Source organism: Cyanistes caeruleus, chromosome 1, assembly GCF_971803275.1.
Source record: "Cyanistes caeruleus chromosome 1, bCyaCae1.hap1.1, whole genome shotgun sequence".
Taxonomy (NCBI): domain Eukaryota; kingdom Metazoa; phylum Chordata; class Aves; order Passeriformes; family Paridae; genus Cyanistes; species Cyanistes caeruleus.
Window position 1 is genome coordinate 146,917,564 of NC_141701.1, and position 19,131 is coordinate 146,936,694.

General features: G+C 46.7%; 1 protein-coding gene across 1 annotated transcript; it reads left to right on the forward strand.

Moving 5' to 3' along the window:
• Positions 1-742: 742 nt before the first annotated feature.
• CRYGN (crystallin gamma N) lies at positions 743-11,557 on the forward strand. Its single transcript, XM_086866014.1, has 4 exons — positions 743-3,707; positions 4,166-4,414; positions 6,149-6,294; positions 11,330-11,557. The coding sequence occupies exons 1-4, from the start codon at positions 3,687-3,689 to the stop codon at positions 11,463-11,465; spliced, it is 552 nt and encodes a 183-aa protein (XP_086722140.1). The 5' UTR covers positions 743-3,686; the 3' UTR covers positions 11,466-11,557.
• The last annotated feature ends 7,574 nt before the right edge of the window (positions 11,558-19,131 follow it).

Below are 19,131 nucleotides of genomic sequence, written 5' to 3' on the forward strand. Positions count from 1 at the left end.
TCAGATCCATTATTTTGTAACAGGGTTTGCTGAGTCTGAGGAGGTTTTTTGGAGTCCTTACCCCACACGGGTGACATGAGGTGTTGCTGACATGGGATGGGTGGTGGGTCAGGGTGTGGGATGGCCACCCTTGGTAGAGATATTCCAGAGATTTTTATGTCACAGTGCATCCATGCTGAAGGCAACACATTGAACCCAAAACCATTGCCTGGAAGCTGATTCCCATTTCCAGCAGCAGGTGATGTATTCTGCCAGTGAGGGCGTGGGTTGAATGTTTTGCGGAGATGTTCTGCAGTGTTCCCAGTTCCCCTGGCAGCTCTGGGAGGCAGCATGTGGTGCACTCAGGTACAGAGAGTGGGTTAATCACCAGCAGAAATTGGTACTTTTGGCAGCTGGTCTGAGGTGGGCCAGGTCTTTTGAAAAGCAATGTGTATTTCACATGGAAACTCTCCCTTGAGTCATGAGATAGTTTCTCACTCAGGTCTGTTGCTGCTCTGAGGAGGCCCAGAGGATGTGCTCACCATTCCCAGCAGCAAGCCAAAAATTTTTCCATGGGAAGGAGCAAGACCCTTTTTTTGTTTGTTTCATATTTAATGAGCTCAAAGTATCTCATACTGAGGTATGTGAAGAATCTATGAGCTTTTCAAAGCAAGATGGTGTTTTGAAAGCCCTGAACTAGGGATTTTCTGTGCCTGGTCTTACACTGCTTTGCAAACATTACAGGCTCCTCCAGAAGCTGAAGTGTGGCCCTTTCAGAGGATGTGGAGCAGCTCCTTGGTTGCTGCTCCATTAATGGTTATTTGTGTGGGGCTGTACCAGCTGTAGGAGGTACCTCTGAGCAGAATGCTAATCCTGCTAAGCCTCTGACATGGAATATTGCTGTTCACATAAGTGAGGTCACTCCCAAAGATTCACCTCCAGGAGTCATACCCTGCTCAGCTCCCTTGGCTCTGGCCTGGACAATTTGGAGAGCAAATTGTCTCTCACCACTTCACTCCTCAGTCTTGTGGCAGCGAAGGCCAGCAGGGATAGCACAGCATGGAGCTGCCTTTGTGGACATCAAACCCAATTCCTCCCTCTAAACCAAACCCACAAAAGAATCTCATATTTTTGGGTTTTGACTTAAAGCCAAATACTCAAATTTACAAGTTCATTCCCAGTGTTTCATCCTTTAAGCAGCCACAGTGGAAGAAAGCTGCCCACAGCCCTTTTGCTGTGGGGATCATGGTCAGGTGCACCTGGGCATCAGGAGGGAAGGTCAGCCCCAGCATCACTTGCCTGAAATGCTGTTAGTAGCCACTAACTCTTTCTCTCTTCCACTGGCAGCCTTTCCATCTTTGGCAAGGAGTTAAGGGGGTTTGTCCAGGAATTATGATTTGCTATTCTTCAATATTCTTTTTTCCCATCACTTTCTTTTTTTCTAGAGATAGGTCCTTTCTTATTTCATGTCTTTAACGTGGTTTCTCAAAAAATGGGGATAAAATTGCCACAACCTCTTTCCATCTCTCCTGAAATAGCTTTTTGAATCTGTTGGATAATTTTTAAGAAATCTGACAGCTGAGCACAAGTCTCAGATTCATCAAGCTCTTGCACATTGAATTAAATGTCACACCTTAAGGAAAATCCCCTCATGAGACAGAGCCAGAGGAAACCAGGCTTTTGTGGTTCCATAAAAATCTCCTGAGGCAGTATTTGCTTTCCTGGGTGCCTTGGGGCAGTCTGCCATGGATGTCAAGGGTCTTCCTCTCCAGGCACCCAACAGCTCATGGCCAATGCAAAGAGTGTGTGAGCTACAACCCCAATGGATGGAGAGCTGGGTCCCAATGCCAGTTGGGTCCCATGGTGCCACCCCATTGTCCTCGTGCTCCCAGCCATGACTCAGAAGAGGAACTTCTCCTTCCCTCCCAGGGCACTGCAAGGCCACAGGGAATGGCTGGTTTTTGGGAGCTAATGCCCCCCATCTTGGCTGCAGCTCTTCCAAGTGGGACTTTCTGCATGCTGTTACTTTTCCCTGCACCATCTGGTGATTAATTTAACACCTTAAAATTAGCACTAGCATTTCAAGGAGGTTTTGGGCAAGGTTGGTTTTTTAATCCGATGAGGGTTTTTTATTGTTTCCTGCCTCACAGCACAATACATATTTGTGAACTGTGTTCCTGCAATGCTGGGGCAGGTTTGCCTGCATCAGCTGGAGGATGTGTTTCCTCTCCCAGCACAAAGTGCCACCTCCCTCCTTCCTCCTCCAGTGCATCCCAGTCAGCGACATTCTCTGGCTCAGCCTACATGTGTCTGCACACACAATTATTAACTTTTACATCTTAATTGAAAGGGTGGCGCACGTTTGAGCCCTAATAATGACATCCTTTCTCCTGAAGCAGTCTTTAATCTCGAGATGAAGTGGTGAGCAGAGCGGGGCTGCCAAGCCAGGCTGCTGGCGTGCGTGAGGATGGGAGCAACCTGCCAAGAGAGGAGGTTTTAGGGTCTGGATTTGAAGCGTGTGCCTGATGGTCCAGGGAGAGAGGCAGCAGCAAGGGGAGATGATGGGAGTCCTGTGAGTGAGGAGGAGGATTCAGTGAGCAGGAGCTGTGTGTGAAGTCTCTTCCAGAGCTATTAAAAAGCATAAAAGACAAATCTCCTTTTATCATGGCCCCTTGGTATGTCTCTGCATGCTGGTCCATAGGCCACCCCCATTCATCTGCCTTTACCTCTTCCTAGTCTGGCTCATTAATATAAACTGATGGGGTTTATGGGCTGGGAGCTTCCTTCGCTATTTGTCCTGGAAATATGGCAGTTAAAATCTCTGGATTTTTATCTCTGGATTCTTATAACACAGACGAGGACTTTATGGTCCCATATAGCTGCAATGTAACTTACTTTAATATGGTAACTTTATGGTCCAAAAGTCCCTCTAATCCTGACTTAGAGCTGTGAGTCAGGGCTTCAATGCTGGAAGATCAAAACATTCCTGAGAATGATGCTCCTGCGTAACATCAGTGGCTTGTGAGCCCAACCTTTGTGCTCTGGAGGGGATCAGGTCCTTGGCTTTTGGAGGTGCCATTTAGAGAGGTTCAAAGGTTAAATGAGAAATCATTGGTTTGACAGATGGAGTGCAATATTTGTTGGTGAGGAGTCTTCAAGGACACCCTCTCTTGGCTGCCATGCTGCAATAGGTGGGAACAACCTGGGATAAAGCAAACCTGACACAGAGAAATTATGTGCCATGCTTAGAGATGCTGTTGTTTCCTCACTTATTTGTTATCTGTTGTGAGGAAAAAGAAAAAGGAGAGAAAAAAAACCCCAGGGGAAAATAGAGGAGGGAAGGAAACAAGAAATAGAAATAAAAACCAAAAAACGGTCAAAAAAAGTAAAAAAAAAGAAGTCCTCCAAAAAGGAGCAGTAAATGTGCACTGCTAATCGACCAAAGCCCTGCCAAGCAAATCTTTTGTCAGATCATCTGCCCAAAATCAAAAGCCCGGACTCAGCAGGCCCCGTTACCGGCGGTTCTGCCTACGAAGCAGGAAAGCGCAAAGCCCCCGGTTCCCGCGGCTTTGTTAAAAAGCCCTCACGACACCAGCCCCAGCCCGGCCCCCCCCCGACGGCCCCTATATAGTGGGGTGTCCAACGATCTGTCCATCGCCGTTTTGGTTTGGCTCCCGCTCTTGGTCTTGGATAACAGCCAGCAGAAAATGTCTCAATACTCAGGAAAAGTAAGTAACGACCCAACCGCTTCCCTTTCAGCCTGGGGCCGGAGAGCCCGAGCATCCTCCGGGTGGAAGGAGCTGATGAGGATAATAGAGCCAGCAGACGGGGTGTGAGTGGTGATCCTGGGAGCAAATTTGGTGGCAGGGATGGGGAGGGTGTGGCAGAAGGAGTTGCCTTTCGGGAGCCGAATTTCCTGTTTAAACATTCCTGCTGGAAATATGTGTGAGTGAGCACGAGGCAGCAAGAAGTGTCATAAATGCGGGACGCACTGCGTTCCCAGAAAAACAAATACGCTTCTTAGGAAAAAATGCCAGTGATGCCGTGCTCCTTTTGCTGGAAAGCAGCTAAAATAAACCAAACCATCCTGAAATGATGCATCTGCAAGAGATTCCCATCTGCTTGGAATGGGAGTCCGGCCGTGTCCCTGCTCCTCACCACGGGCCCTTTCTCCTCCCTCCCTCAGATCACTCTCTACGAAGGCAGATGCTTCACAGGCAGGAAGCTGGACATCTGTGGCAGCTGCAACAGCTTCCAGGACCAAGGTTTCCTCAATCGAGTCAACTCCATCTGTGTCCAGAGTGGAGCTTGGGTCTGCTTTGACCACCCCGACTTCCGAGGGCAGCAGTACATCCTGGAGCACGGCGAGTATCCCGATTTCTACCGCTGGAACGGACGCAGCGACCACCTGGGCTCCTGCCGGCCCATCGGGATGGTGAGTGGGACGCTGCTGGTGTTGGCTCTCCAGCCAGAGCACCGCTGGGTTTAGTTTATCCTGGTCACAGGAGCCCTGTGAATAAGTGCCATAAAAATCTGTGTTCTTTAGAAATAGGGTGGCCTGTTGAGCACGAAGGTTTTCTGGGTGGATTTGTCCCCGTTCAGAGTGGTCTGTGCAGGCCACAAAGCTGAGACAGTTCCCTGTGTCCCCAGACAGGAGGAAGATACATCTTCTTCCTCCCACCGTGTAACACAGTGCCTTTAACAGGGTGAGATATTCCTGTGGTTTTCTAGATGAGATGGCAAGGTCCTGCTGGTACTGAGTGCTTTTCCTTTTAATGTAAGCTGCTATGGGATATTCACAAGGGAATTCAGAAGAGGTTCATTGCCCAAGGCAAGTTTGAGCTGCAGCAGCTGCATCTCCCCACAGACCCAGAGGGGGAGAGGGCAGTCCAAGGGCTTCCCAAGCAGACATAGGGCTGCTCCTAGCAAATTTTAGTTGAATTCTCTGCTGTTGAAAACCACCCTCTGACCCCAGTAATCCTAAACTAAACCCATTGTTTTCCCTTCCCTGTATCAAGCTTTTAAAAACACTAACCTGAGGAAGGTTTAAATGGGAAGATTAAAAAGTAGCAAAGAAAACTGAATATGGGTTGGGTCTGTCCATTAATTCTCCTATCACTGAGGTCCTCCAGGGCAATGATGAGCCCAGCTGGAGCTGGTGAGATTTCTCACTGGCCCTGAAATCGCTTTTGGCACAGCAGCAGGTCTCTTTCAGGTCTGTAACATCATTCCCAAAGCACCTCCATGATCCGTACGTGGAGGGATGCTCTGGCCCAGGCCCTGGACCCTGGCCAGCACAAGGATGTGCTCCTCCTTTCCTGGCCCAAGAATTTCCCTGTGAGATGCCAGCAAGGGCTGCAAGGCATTTGTGCAGCGCGGATTCCCGGAGGAATGTTTGCTCAGGCACGGTGTCCCTCAGCTGCTGCCGGCGGCTGCCTGCTGTGGGGTTTGGCATGGCAGCCCAGCCTTCTTGTGCACTGACGTTGTTTATTTGAAAAACACCTTTAGGTATTCTTTGAATTTGGCTTAAAAATATCCTTTGAGCTTGCTCTGTCCCACATAGCTCTGCCACAGGCTGCAGAGATCTCCCCAGAGTAATTTGTGTCGTGTGACCATCAAGGGCTCACACAGCAATGATGATGCTGGGAAAGTTTCCTTTTTCTCCCTCGTTTTTATTTTCCTATAAGAAAGGCAGAACATCTCTCACCAGGAACAGCAGCTATGCATGAAACTGGAGGCAATCTGAATTAGTTTAGGGGAGTAGCCCAACATCTTTGTACACTCGGGATATGTTCCTTTTTACCTGTTTGGGTGCACAGAGCATCAGGGCTACAGCTGATGCTGCATTTGGGGTGAGGGTTTGTGAGCTGGTGGGGGGATCTACAGATGGACAAGGGGCTGTGTGTGCCTGAGCACTGGCACCCCACACCGTGTTTGCATGTGGACAGCAGTGCAGGAAGGTGCAGCCAGGCACAGGGATAGGGATTTTTGGCTGCTTTCGTGGTTGGTGTGCATGCTCTGTTCATGCTGGCACCAGTGGTCTTGGATTGCTCTTCACATTCCCCTTCCAAAGCACCCTTCTGTCTCCCTCTTTGTCTTATAAAAGCCAGAGAAATAATTTGTTGTGCTTTTTTGGTGTTGCTGTTGACTTCAATCCCTTTGTCCCCAGCACGGTGAGCATTACAGGATCGAAATATTCGAGGGGAGCCATTTTAGGGGTCCCAGCATGGAGCTGACAGAAGATTGCTCCTTCCTGCAGGGACAAGGCTGGGACAAGACCTGCATCAATGCCCTCAAAGTGTACGGCGACGGCGCGTAAGTAACTCCACGTGTCCTGGCATCAGCCACTGCTGTGCTCCCTGCCCTGGGCACCGCAGGGGACAGGGAGCTGCAGACACTCCTCCCTCATGGAAAACCCTGTCAGTGCTGGGGTCACTTGGAGAAAGCCTGAAAGTATTTGTTAAGCCTGTTGTTAAAGGTGAATGTTGGTGCATGCCCACTGAGAGCTGCTTCAAAGGGGCGTGACTTTTGTAGGGTGGCAGCCGAGCATGAGCTACAAGAACTCTGAGAGATCTTTTTAAGGTGTATGAAACAAGAAGCCTAAAACCATCTCCTTCCTGCCTGCCTTCCTGCTTGCCTTCCACACCTCTTTCAAATCCATGCTGAAGCTCAGGGAGGTTGGATGGACAGCTCCAGGTGATGCAGGTCAGGGCTTTTGCTTTGCAAGTGACTTCACCACACCTTTTCCTGTGATGGCAAAATTGAGGCAGGAGCACCTCCCCTATACATGAAATCCTTCCTCTGAAAGACAGGGCTGACAGCGGTGGTGATGCCCAGACTGAGGCTCAGCCCCACCCTCCTCCCCCTGCAGATGCTCCTGAAGGCCTGAGCAGGGTATCAGTTTTGCCTTTTCCTTGATGTTTGGTGGCAGTTTGTATTTTCTCAATGGTGTTGGTCCTTTTTGTGTTCTTTTCTCTCATTGTCAGACCTGTCTGTCTCCCCTTTCCTCTGTCTGACAATTGTGTGTTCACTGCAAGCATGCTGGGAGCTGGGGAATGCCATCACAGCTTCCCAGAGCCAGGCAGAGGGTGGCTGGAGAGAGGCACTGGGGCACAGGGAAGCCCCTGCAGAGGAGGAAGCACAGATACCTTGTTCTTCACCTGTCCTGGACTGGATATTGTGCAGCTCACAGACACCTGGTGTGAGATGCTGGACCCTTTGTGTCCATTTTTTTTCCTAAGAATAAGGAGAGGTTGTTGCCATCCAAGTTCAAGATATCCTGACAGCAGCAAGTGTCCTGCAGGACTCTTTCTGATCCAGCCAAGGCCTCTCCTCTTCCAAAAATCCAGGCTTATGATTAGGCAATGACAGTTCATTAAGGAGCAGAGCTACCCACTCCTGATGGGAAGAAATGGCTGGAGTCCACCAGGGACCCTGACAGTGCTGAGCATTCAAGTACCAACACTACAAAGCCAAGAGGGAGCCTGTGAGTGCTCTGGCAAGAGTTTTAGGGCCAATTTACTGCTTGAGTCCCTGTAGCAGAGCCTGGAGCTTGAGAAATTGGGAAACTGCCCAGAAACTTTCAAGCACTTGAATTTTTCAGATTGGTTTTCCCTTTCCCCTACAAAATATATAAAGGGAACAAAGCTTGCTCTCCCTCACACAGGAGTCTGGATGGTTTGTGTTGACATTACAGGACTTCTCAAGATCTATGAATAGTGAGAAAAAACTGGAAAAAAATAAAGCACAGAGAGGAGGCATGGTGAGGAAACTCGTTGAGGTTTGTAGCATTACATTCAGATCCCGGGAAGGACATGCTTGGAAAGGTCTGTAAAGGCAATTAAAAAGCAGGACAATGCAGAGGGACCTGCTGGAGGTCAGAGAGGCTGCAGTAGGAAGGAGGGAGGGATGAGATTCCTCTGCAGATAGGTGGGAGCAGGGAAAGAAAGGGACCCTATAGCACCACTTTCTTCCTTTGGATGGACCTTCTAAACCCAGGTGCTTCCAGAGGTGCTGCAGGTGTAGGTGGTGCTGGGCATAACCTGGCAAAGCTGTCCCAGGACTCATCCTTGACTGTTTGGTTAGCAGAGGAGATGGGATCAATGGAGACAAAGGGAGTTTCATCCACAGTCTTGCTCAGTGATTTTCACCCTCAATTCCCACAATGTGACATCTGTTGGATACAGAAATATTTGTTTCCATTTCAAAATCCATGGATGGTGTCATGTGCTGATAAAAAGTTGCTGCCTGCGCTTTGTGGAGGTGGCCATGCCCCCGGGAAGTGATGATGGATCATCTGGAAACATGGGAATGGAGACAAACATTGTCCTTTGGCATGGTGCATGGTGAGCCTGAGGGGGTTCAGCACCTTCCCTGCTGCCCTTCTGGGGTGGGGAATTGCTACCCCACACAGCCAGAAAGGGTGATGGTAAAGCTGTTTAAGCCACGCTGGCAGTGGATTGCTATTTCGGAGCAGTTTTGCGGTGTCACCGCCTCCTCGGAAGCTGTTACAGGTTTGTGGTGAGTGGCTTCGCCCGTCCCACGGGCACAGCCAGCTCCAGTATCACATATGGTATCATCTGATTTTAGATGAAGATGTATGGTTCTTGTCCTCCTTTGTGCCTCAGCCACTCCACAGAGGACAGCCTAGAAACAACAGTTTTAAAAAACTGGATTTGTTTTGCAGTCCAGGAGAGAATTCCCCAAAAAGAGCTCTTCTACACTACAGTGGAATAACTTGAAGGAAGCAGACCAGCCATTTATCCTGCTGAAGCATTCATGAGTGTTTGGTAGCTGTTCTGCAGTGGGGTTGTGACATACAAAGCAGAACAGGGACCCAAATGCTGCTGCCCAATGCACATCACATATTTCTTAGCAAAGGCAATACTTGCCCATGGCACCGCTCAAGTCCTACACGGAGAATCAGTGACTTTGAGCTCCAGTGAAAGCCTCCTGCTTGGTTCAGGCTGATGCTACAGCATTCCCCTCCTCATTTTTCAGTTTGAGCAGCCAGTTTCCACTTACAGAGTTTGAGTTGGTTCCATGAGCATTTTATTCCCATGTCCTCTGGGATTATGTGCTAATGAAACACAGTGCTGAGATGTTTAAGGGCTGTGTGCTATGTGCCTGGATCAGCTCTCCCATGCTGGGCTTGAGGACAGGATCATCTCCTTTCTTTTTTTTTTTTTCTGGGCTCGTGACTGTCTTGATTTCCCCTCTCACTGATGGTCTCAGAGAACGTAAATTTTAGGCAATAAAGGAGCAGCTAAGTAAGCCATACAGTCCTTCACTCATCACCTTGCACTGCCAACACACTCCACCCCCATCTTTCTGTTATTCCTTTTATTCCTTTGATTTTTTGGGTTTTTTCAGCCTTCCTCTAAGCAGAGGGACAAGCCAGTGGGGGTTCTTATCACCACACCAGGTCACTCAGTCTGCTTCCATCTGCACCAAAGCCTGTCCCATTCCCTCCATGTAATGGTGCAGATACATCAACCATGTGTCTGGAAAGAAATCTTGGGAAAGATGGTGACTGTGAGGGGCTGCTCTTCTCCCTGCTCTATTCCCCAGGGTTCACCTGTTGTTGAAAGATGTCTTAAAGCAGAAGAACTGAAAACAAAGAGAAGGAGAATTTTATAAATTGTTGTTAATTAAGCTGAGGACACTCTGTGTCACTGCACACTGAGATAAGTGGTGGGGGTACACTGCACTTACAGGTGAGCAGTGGGCAGCCTTCCCCACATGCTGCAAAGTGAGCATCAGAGGCTGAGGATGACTTTGTAATTCCAGTTTGGATATAAACTGCCTGCAACAAGTGCCAGAGAATGAGGTTGGCTGTTTGTAGGAGCCACATGTCAGCAATGCCACACACAGGGCTCTGACACTGCAGGATGCTCTTTCACAAAACCAAGGCACAGCATTCCATGCTGGTATGCATGTGCTGGTCCTGCTCCTGCACAGGGATCTGGGAGAAGGGACCACCACAGTCCCACTTCATGTCCTCTCAGAAACACAAAACAAATATGTCAAGGAACCTGTAAGGTGTCTTGGATAAATATCCCAAACTTTTCTTGTTTTGTTTTTTAAATAATGCCCGTGGGTGGCTGGTTGTATAAACAGCTTATTTTCCTAAGCCTCCAGCTTTTTGCTTCGGGTTAGACTGATCTGAGTTCACCAGCTGTTGTCTGACCCTTAAGGCCCAGCAGTCTTTGACCCCTCCAGTACTTGAAGAAGTTTCTCCCTGGAAATCCCACATCCAGTAAGTCCCAACCCCAATGTCCCAGCTAAATTCCTGCAAAGGCAGACCACAGAAACCAAATCATTTGGAGGACTGCATTTCTGCTTTGCTGTCATTGCTGAACAAATAGATGGGAAAAGCAGCAGAAATCCTCATAAAACCTTAAAAAAATATAAGAGGAAAGAGGCAGAGATGAGCAACTCAGCAATGACAGGGTGGAAACCTGTCTGTAAAACTCAGAGCAATGGCAAAATTTGGTTGAGAAGCATGGGAGACTCAAACAGAGGACAGGGGTGACACTTGTGGCCACAGTAAGATCATATGAAGTGAATGGAGAGAAAATCAGCAAAATTGACCTTCTTGACTATCAGAATTGTTCCTGACCTGACCTTCAAATGGAGAAAGACATGTCACAAGCCAGGGTGATGGAGAATGATGTAGCCAAGCCAGGTGAAGAAATCAGGCATGCCAAAGTCACCAAGGTTATTGAATGTTGTATACATTTGACTGCATTCCAAGGGAAAGTTGTCATTAACTCTGGATAGAGATAAAGATAACCAAGCCAAGCCCTGCTCTCTGTTGGAAAGCATCAAAGAAGCTGTTAAGAATTACTAACAAAGAGAGAAATTACTAAATATGGTTCCCATCACTGCTAATGAATCAGTTCAAAGAGGCAGAACATCCATCAAGCATTGCATATTTCTCCTTACAGTCCCTAAAAAAGTGGTTTATGCAGGGGCTGAGGGGACTCATATCCTTCTTTAGCACTATAAAATGCTATTAAATTGTTTCTGTTGCACACAGTGAAGCTCAGAGAGATCCATTCCTACAGTAATGTGAAGCAGGGAGCCCTTGGGCCCAGGCTTTATTGGTGGTGTAACCCAAAACATCTTCCAAAGGCAAGGTCCAATCTGGCTGTGGGTATTTGCCAGGCCAAGCTGGGGTGGAGGGGGAAGCACCCACAGTAAACTCCACCAGGAGCATTTCTATGTGCAGGATGGGACTGGGAATCAGGCCCTGGTGGTTTGCAGTACAGCAGTGCCTAAAAGCAGCCCCTCAGAGCAGGGCACTAGCACAGTTCTGGGACCCTGGTGACTCTCCCTTTGTGCCCAGGTGGGTGCTGTACGAGGAGCCCAACTACCGAGGCCGCATGTACGTGGTGGAGCGCGGCGAGTTCAGCAGCTTCAACGAGTGGCAGGCGCGCAGCGCCAGCGTCCAGTCCATCAGGAGAGTTGTCAACTACTTCTAGCTGAGCTTTCACCCTGCCAGCCATGGCCTGCTGAGACTGAGCATCACCCTCCTCCCCACTCACTGACCCCTGGAATAAATTGTTAAACTCCAGCTGTTGGCTCCGAGCACGTTTTTTCCATAACTAACATAAGTTCAAGAGAGAGGAGGCTTCTAATCTTTCTAAGCTTGATTTACATGCTGTGAATTTGCTTTCTGATTCTGCAGTGGTTTATAAGGAGGACATGGGAGGATGGGCCAGAACTGGTGGTGACAAGCAGATCTAGGAACTTGCCTGCTGTGGTTGTGGTTGTGGTCTGACACATGTTCCCTCTGGCCTGACTACAGCCACCATGTGATGGCCCCAGCTGACTCCTGATGCCTGGAGGGGGTCACGTTGATGCACACATGGGTGGGGAGCGCAGGCGCAGAGCCATTGGAGGCCATGTGAGGACACATGTGAGGATCATAGCAGGAGCTGAGCGACTTGTGGGGTCTGTCTGACCATGACCTGCTGGACTTGATAAAAAAGTGAAAGCAACCATTCATCCTGACTTACTTTAAATCATTGCACATTAAAAATATACATTTAAAAAACTCGAGCCTGAGGGCACAAAAACCTGAGCAACCTTCTCTTTGTTCCTTCAACCCTTCAGATGACAATGACATTTTGAGGGATCAGCAGCAAAGGGAAACAGCCACTGCACTGCCATTTATTTCACAACCCCTTCTTTCTGCCCCTTAAGTGTTCCTGGTCCACCCCAGTTGTTTCAGTGCCCCGAACCCCATTCCATGATTGGCAATTGGGATGGGAACCACTCTTCCCCTTCAGCTCTGGACAGTCCACTGCAGCCAGGGCACTTCCCACAGCATGCAGCCCCCAACAGGGCAGTAGCCTCCCTTCTGTAAAATAATAAGCTGTGTTCAGCATTAGCTAGGGTGTTTCTGGCTATTTCAGAAAGGGGTAATTTTATTCTCTTCACTCTGTTACTCTATTAGCTGTTAAGCCTTGGCTGTCTGATAGATCCTGACAGGCGCAGGCATGGTGCCGGCAGAGCTGCAAAGCTTTGTGTTAATCCAGTGGGAAAGCTGGTGATCTAACCCCAGCCCCAGCCCTCTACAGGGACATGAGTGAGGCTGACAGGTTCCCAGCATACTGGAGCACGAGGCGTGTGTGCCCTCGGGGCTGCTCTGCTTTGCAGGTCTGCAATGGGAATCTGCCCTTCCCTGAGCGCTGGGGAGGAGCAGGACTGTGCTCTGTGCCAGGGGCTGGTTGGTCCCATGCTGCAGCCCAGTCTGACACCAGATCCACCTGCCATTCCACCCACTCACACCCATCCACCTTGTCATTCACCTTCCACTTGGATCTTGGCTCCCTGTGGCTCTCTACCAGTACCAGGACTGGGGTGACTGGTAACAGCTGGGCCTATGTGAGGACATGTGCTGTTCCCGTGATGAAGTGACACCGTTGGTAGAGTTGCATCGATTGAGATTTGCTCCAGCAGCACATATGTGTTATGAGGGGATATGGAAATGCAAAAAAAATTCCACCTTGCGAATTTAACAGCAGTTTGGGTGATGTCTGCCTTAGCAATGATACAGACAACCATGTCCTCATGTAGACAGTCTGTTGTCTGGGTGCATCCTCCATGCAAATCATCACAGAAGCACTTGTAGTTACACCAGCTCAGCTCTGGACTTCAGTGGCCATGTCCTGGGTGGCTTGTGGTGACCATCAGACATGTAAAAATATTTAAGATCTTTAATGGGTTGCAAGGTATTTCTGTGTCAGAGAAGGCAGGGAAATGATTCATTCATTGAGTGGGATGCACAAATGTACAACTCGTGCATCAACTCTTGCGTATTTCATTTTCTTTTAATTAGATGCAGCTTATGAAAGATTTTTAGGAGTCCTTCCAGGATTAGCATTGCTCTTGCCTCATGAAGGCTGTAATCGGCTCCTGAGCAAAATGCACTCTATTAAAAGTTAATATTCAGTCATGTGCAGTGCTCTCTGTTGTGACCTCCTGGACATTATTCTATTATAAAAAGCCCAAAGTGGTCCCAGAGAAAGACAAGCATCGAATTGTGATGAGCTTTAAAATAGGCTTTTTGTGGGCTTTTCATTCATTTGAAACATTCAGTGTCACGGTGCAGCATGAAGGATAAAGAAACAAAGGCTTTAAAATATACAATAACTGGAGTCCCAGATGCTCTAAGTATTTGGAGGACAAAAGAAAAGAAAATATAGAACAACCATCCACCCACATTCCCTGGGAACAACAGCATAAGCCCAGGCACCCCCACATCATTTTTCAACACTGTACAGACAGCCGGGGGAGGTGACTGTCCCACTGATGTTGGGGTCAGAGCTGTGATATCACAGATATTTTGCTGTATGGCTCCCAGTGGTCAGTGGTTCAACTCCCCTCTGTGCAGAGCAGCATTAGAGGGACCCACTGACATCCCTGCCCGTCCTCAGCGGGAAGTGTGGGACTGTGCACGTACACACAGCTGTACTCCAGCATCCAGCCCCTGTGTGCAAGCCCGCTTCATCTACACACTTCAAACTAATTATTTGTTTATATGCTCTAGTAGATTAATATTTGCTGCTTAAATTGTGGAAGTATACTTAGGATCCCACTCCTGGACTGAGCCATGCCTTATGCTAGGAACTAAAAGCACAAAAGACACAATCTGGTTAATCTGTGCTGTTGTGTGGAACCCTGTTTGTAACCAGTAAGTGTTTAGCTACCTATAGAACATTTTACACAAGTCTGTAATATGCCTGCAGAGTAAACACTCATCATTTATTGACATCTGATATCCCATTTATGAGCACACTCTCAATGCAAAGAGCTGGTCCCATGTGAAGGCTATTTAAAAAAATTCCTCTGTGTGCACAAGCCTAATCTTGCTAAAAACTGGCAGCGGGGAATTGAATTCCATCTATTTTTTGCCTATTTGAAACATAAGTAGGGTGGCCATGGGCCTAATCCAAATACTGGTGCTGCAGGAACATGCATTGCGTTGGCAGTGGGGGGACGTGGCTCTCGTTCTCTTCCTTTTCCCTCCCCCTCCTTGCTAAATCTGCACTTGTTTAAAGGACAGAACGTACAGATCCCATATGCTTGCTAGTGGCTCGTTGGTGGTTTCTTTCTGTAAAAAAAAAAAAAAAAAAAAGATTATTGACATTGCTCTAGTATGAAATGGTATGATTTGTTAGTTTATAGCGTATAAAATATAAATGACAAAAATGCCAGCTCAATGTGAAGTGGATGTGAGATTGTGCAGCAGAGGTTTGAGCTGCACATCATTAAACTGTATGGCTGAATGAGCTCTGCTATGTGAACCGAGGAGGAAAGCAATGGTTTGAGGAAATTGGATACTATTCCACAAAATGCTGAAGATGAGACAAAGATTCAAAATGAACAAAAGGGACAAGTTATTAATTACAAGAGAGAGAACTAAATGAAATCAGCTCCATCTGGAAAACCAGGAAAACCCTAATAATCAGCATTACTGTGCTTGGCTAAGACGCTGCAGTGTAATATTTAGAATAACTTTGAATTACATCTGGCCCCGAAGCAAATAGCTCCTGCCAGAATGCCTGCACACACCAATGTCCTTTCTTTGTAGCTGGATAATGTGCAAATTTGATGGAACATCTCTTTCAAATGAATCCCTGGAAGATATATGAGGAGCTGCAGTGCTTTTGCCTTGCTCTACTACTTGGTACATGAACATATAGTGAAGGTAAGAAGGAAACTGCCTACTGATCCACTATTGGCATGTGTGATGTTGTCATGTTCAAATGAATCTCTTCTCACTGCTTAGAGGTGAAAGGGCTGCAAAGACACCTCCCTTCCCTGGGGAATCAAAGAGGTGTTATCCTGTTACTGAGGCTGCCCCACGCTCACACCTTCCTGTGCTTCTTTCTCTCCTCCTCCAGAGAAACCTCTCTGGACCTGGTAGAAATTAATTCACTCTTTGGTGTCTGCTAGAACTGTTTTATTAGTCCTTTAAGTAGAAAGTCTGGCTCAACAGTGACCTCTTTGACTGTGTGCAGAAAGGAAATGAAGAGCTTCAAAAGGTCTCTCTGAAGTCTGGCACCAGGAGGAGAGCCCTGGTCATTGTTACAACCTAAGCAATGGGAAGGTAAAAATGTAGAGAGAACACAGTGACTGGGCTCTGGAAGAGGTTTCCCAGAGAGCTTCTGGAGCCTCCTTGCCTGGAGATATTCAAAAGCTCTTTGGACGTCCTGAATACGTGCTCCAGGGGACCAGGAAGGTTGGACCAGATGATCTCCAGTGATTCCATCCAACCTCACCCATTCTGTGATTCTATGATACTCAGAACCATTGACAGATATTCTGGTTCTCATGCTTCAGCTAGTTTGGTTTTCACTTACTTTTCTTTACACATTTTCTTCAATGTTGTGTTGAGGTCAAAAGAAAATTAACTTGGGTGAACACATCTTTGGCCTTGAAATTTTTACTATCCATGGGCTCAAACCCTTGTCCAGGAGTAAATCTGATACAGTTAACAAGTCTTGAACTAGATAATATCTGCATAATGTGATCAGCATCATCAACACTGCAAATGGTGACTTGTTTGGGGGTTTAATTTTAAATAATCTGGTTTATTGGAGAGGTTAAACTCAGTTAAAGCAACCTTCAGTGGTTGAGGCTCACATAGCTGGGTGTCCTTTCTTCTTCCAAGAGTCACCCTTCAGTCAGCAGAGGAGGTGCAATAACATCCCACACAATTTGAGCTGTTCCCATATTTACTGGTGGCTGTGACAGAAACCAAACACACATGGAAAAGAGTGCAAAGGGACAGAAATAAAACAAATATTGATTTTCCATGAGCAACGGGAGCACTGAAGAAAGAGCAAGTGGGTGTACCAGGTTTTCCATGGACAGCTGACCATCTTTACATGATTCAGAATGAGACAGTTTGTAATCAAGTCAAGCTGTCCTGGTTTAAACATGTGAGCATATGGAGGAATGTACCAGTGTATTCAGTCAAATTGTTCGTGAAGTAAACATGAAATCGTACAGAAATTGTTAATGCAAATTCCTTCTTTGAATATGATGATCTGTAGTGGATTGCAGTAAATCCACATGTCCTGTAGGCATTCACACCTGCACTCAATCCAAAAAGCACTGAATGCTGCCTCTCAGTCAGAATGGTTTCATGTGCTCCTGCTAGGGAATTTGGGATGGTGAAGGATTAGTCCCTGCTATTCCATGGAAAAAAATGTAATTTTAAAAATATTTGGTTAACTCATTGCAGCAGTTCTGGTATGCTGCCTCTCAGTTTGTTTAGCCTGATATAAACTAAGCAGTTTTCTCATGTATTTCTTGGTGGCCACCAGTGCTGCTCATCATCTGTGATGGGGTAAGTGAGCAGGGCAACTCCTTCCCTGCAAGACACCACACACACAAGGCTCATGGTCAGCACAGGTTTGTTCATGTTTTGGGAGAGGTGCTTTTAAGCTTTGACGTTGCTGCCCTGTGATCGTGGTGGTGAGGAGGTGGGTGAATGATCCTGACTCACAGATGGGCAAAACTCTGTGGTTTCAGCTGACCTTAGCCTTGATTTTTTTTTTCTTTTTTTTTTTTTTTTTTTGGTGCTGTTGGGAACCAGCAGCTTAGACAGAAATAGCAAAAGACTGTTCATGGGACAGATCTCTTCCTTGCATGCTTTGCTGAAGGTGGCCACCACTAAAACCAGTCCCTTACATGCACATGAACCAGTTCTGCAGAAGCCATAAGGTACCAGCACACAACTGAGCCCTCTCTTATATGGAAACACTCCCAGCACTATGAGCTTCCTTTAGTTCTGCAGGGCAGGCTGTACATTAATCCTGCTCTTAAATCAAGTTTTCAAGAAGACAAAGCACGCTGTGGGCCACTCCACACACAGAGCTGACCTGCTAAACTCTGTGAGCGCCACAGCTGCTCCAGCAGTGTAAGTGGGAATCAAAATTGCTGAGATTTGCAAAACTTTATATGGTTGTCTTTGGTTTTCTTGGCTGGTAAAGCAAGAAGAAAACAATAACGTTTGAGTCATACGAACCAATAATAATAGTAGTAATAATAATAATAATAGTAATAATAATAATAATAATAGGATTTCAAAGGTTTTATTTTGTGTGAGTCCTGCTATTATTGACTTGCCCTTCGAAATGATTCTTCTGAAAATAATAGAGCCTCTTTTTTTTTTCACTGAGGGTTGGAGCCAGATTAATTTATCATCTCCCTTCTAAAAAGAGAGGAAAAAACCCAGGCAAACACAATTTTGACTTCTGGAATTTATCATTTGTGTTCAGGTCTCTCTGTAGAATTGACAATCAGCATTTCAAAGGTTTCAGACTTCTCTTCTTAAAACTTATTAATAAATGATATTTAATAGTCAGCTCCCTTGACAATTAAACATTGGACATCCCATCAGAAACAGGGGCATCCACAACACTGGAACTTGTTCTCCTTGTATTGAATAATTCTTCTTTTCAGCTGCATTCAGACAATACAGGTTTGGAAATACACACAAAAAAATTCTGGTAGGAATCCAAAATCTCTGTAACAACCCCCCAGGCCTGGGATTTGTCTAATAGTTTGCTATTAAAGAGTTCTTTGGCTGGAAAGAAGCACCAGACAGAGTTTCCCTTGTTCTAGTTCTTTGTTTATTTTTTTTTCCTTTTTCTTTTAATTTGGTATTTGACTCCTCAGCATGAATTTGCCATCAAAATGATGGAAGCTCCAGGGGAGGACAGAGATTACCAGCTTCTCAAAGCCTGCACTGATTTATTGCAGGAGCTGTTCCTTCCACAACACCTCCCAAGCAACACAGAATAACAATAGTATGAATAATAGTATCAACAATAATAAAAACATTCAAATCAGTGATTTTTCCATTTAGCTTCAAATCACCTCTTGAAAGACACATCAGAGCATTTTAGCTTGTATGGAAAAGACCCAAAACAGTGTCAGGAGTTGTCAGTCCCAGTCCTTCGCTGCTCTTGCCTTCTGCTGGGTGCAGCAGTGATGGGCACAGCCTGATTTCCTGGCAGCACAGGGTGATTACCCAGCACTGAAGGCAATTAGTGTGAATTAGGGCTGGCCCAGAACTGTGCCTTGGCTCCTGCAGCCTGTCCCAGAGGAACACCGGCTGCTTTAGGAGCCTGGTGCAGAACTGACTCATCAAGCAAGCCAGATAGTTCAATCACATTTATTTAGCATGACTGCACCAATTTACTGCAGCTGAATAGCTGGCCCACAGCGTGCACATGTTCCTAGATGGTTAAAAGTCACTCTTCACATTTCCCTTCCTGTTCAAGTGCTCCAAGGCTGCATATTTCAGTAGTGCCTCTGGAAAGTAGCTATTGTTTTTATCTTTTCAGTGGTTTAGTTGTGAAATTCATGCTTGGAGAAGGGGTGGAGGAAAGTCCCAGAACAGCCGACTGAGGTAAATAGCATTTCCTCTGTCCTAATTCTTTTCTTCTGTCACTTCTGTGCCTTTGAAACTCCCTGAGAATTCATCTCCATGCCTTAAACATCAGATATTTGCTGATACCCTTGTAGAGTGCTGATTAGATGAAAACAGTATGTCAGATTTAAGGCTGGAAATGAATCAAGGCCATTTGTCTAATCAGCTTCTCTTTTCCTTCACCAACACAAAAA

Bases quoted from the DNA above. Each gene is read 5' to 3' on its own strand.
- CRYGN (XM_086866014.1), top strand. From the start codon at position 3,687: ATGTCTCAATACTCAGGAAAA. The intron at 4,415-6,148 runs GTGAGTGGGACG...CTTTGTCCCCAG, and splicing joins CCTGCCGGCCCATCGGGATG to CACGGTGAGCATTACAGGAT. The intron at 6,295-11,329 runs GTAAGTAACTCC...CTTTGTGCCCAG, and splicing joins AAAGTGTACGGCGACGGCGC to GTGGGTGCTGTACGAGGAGC.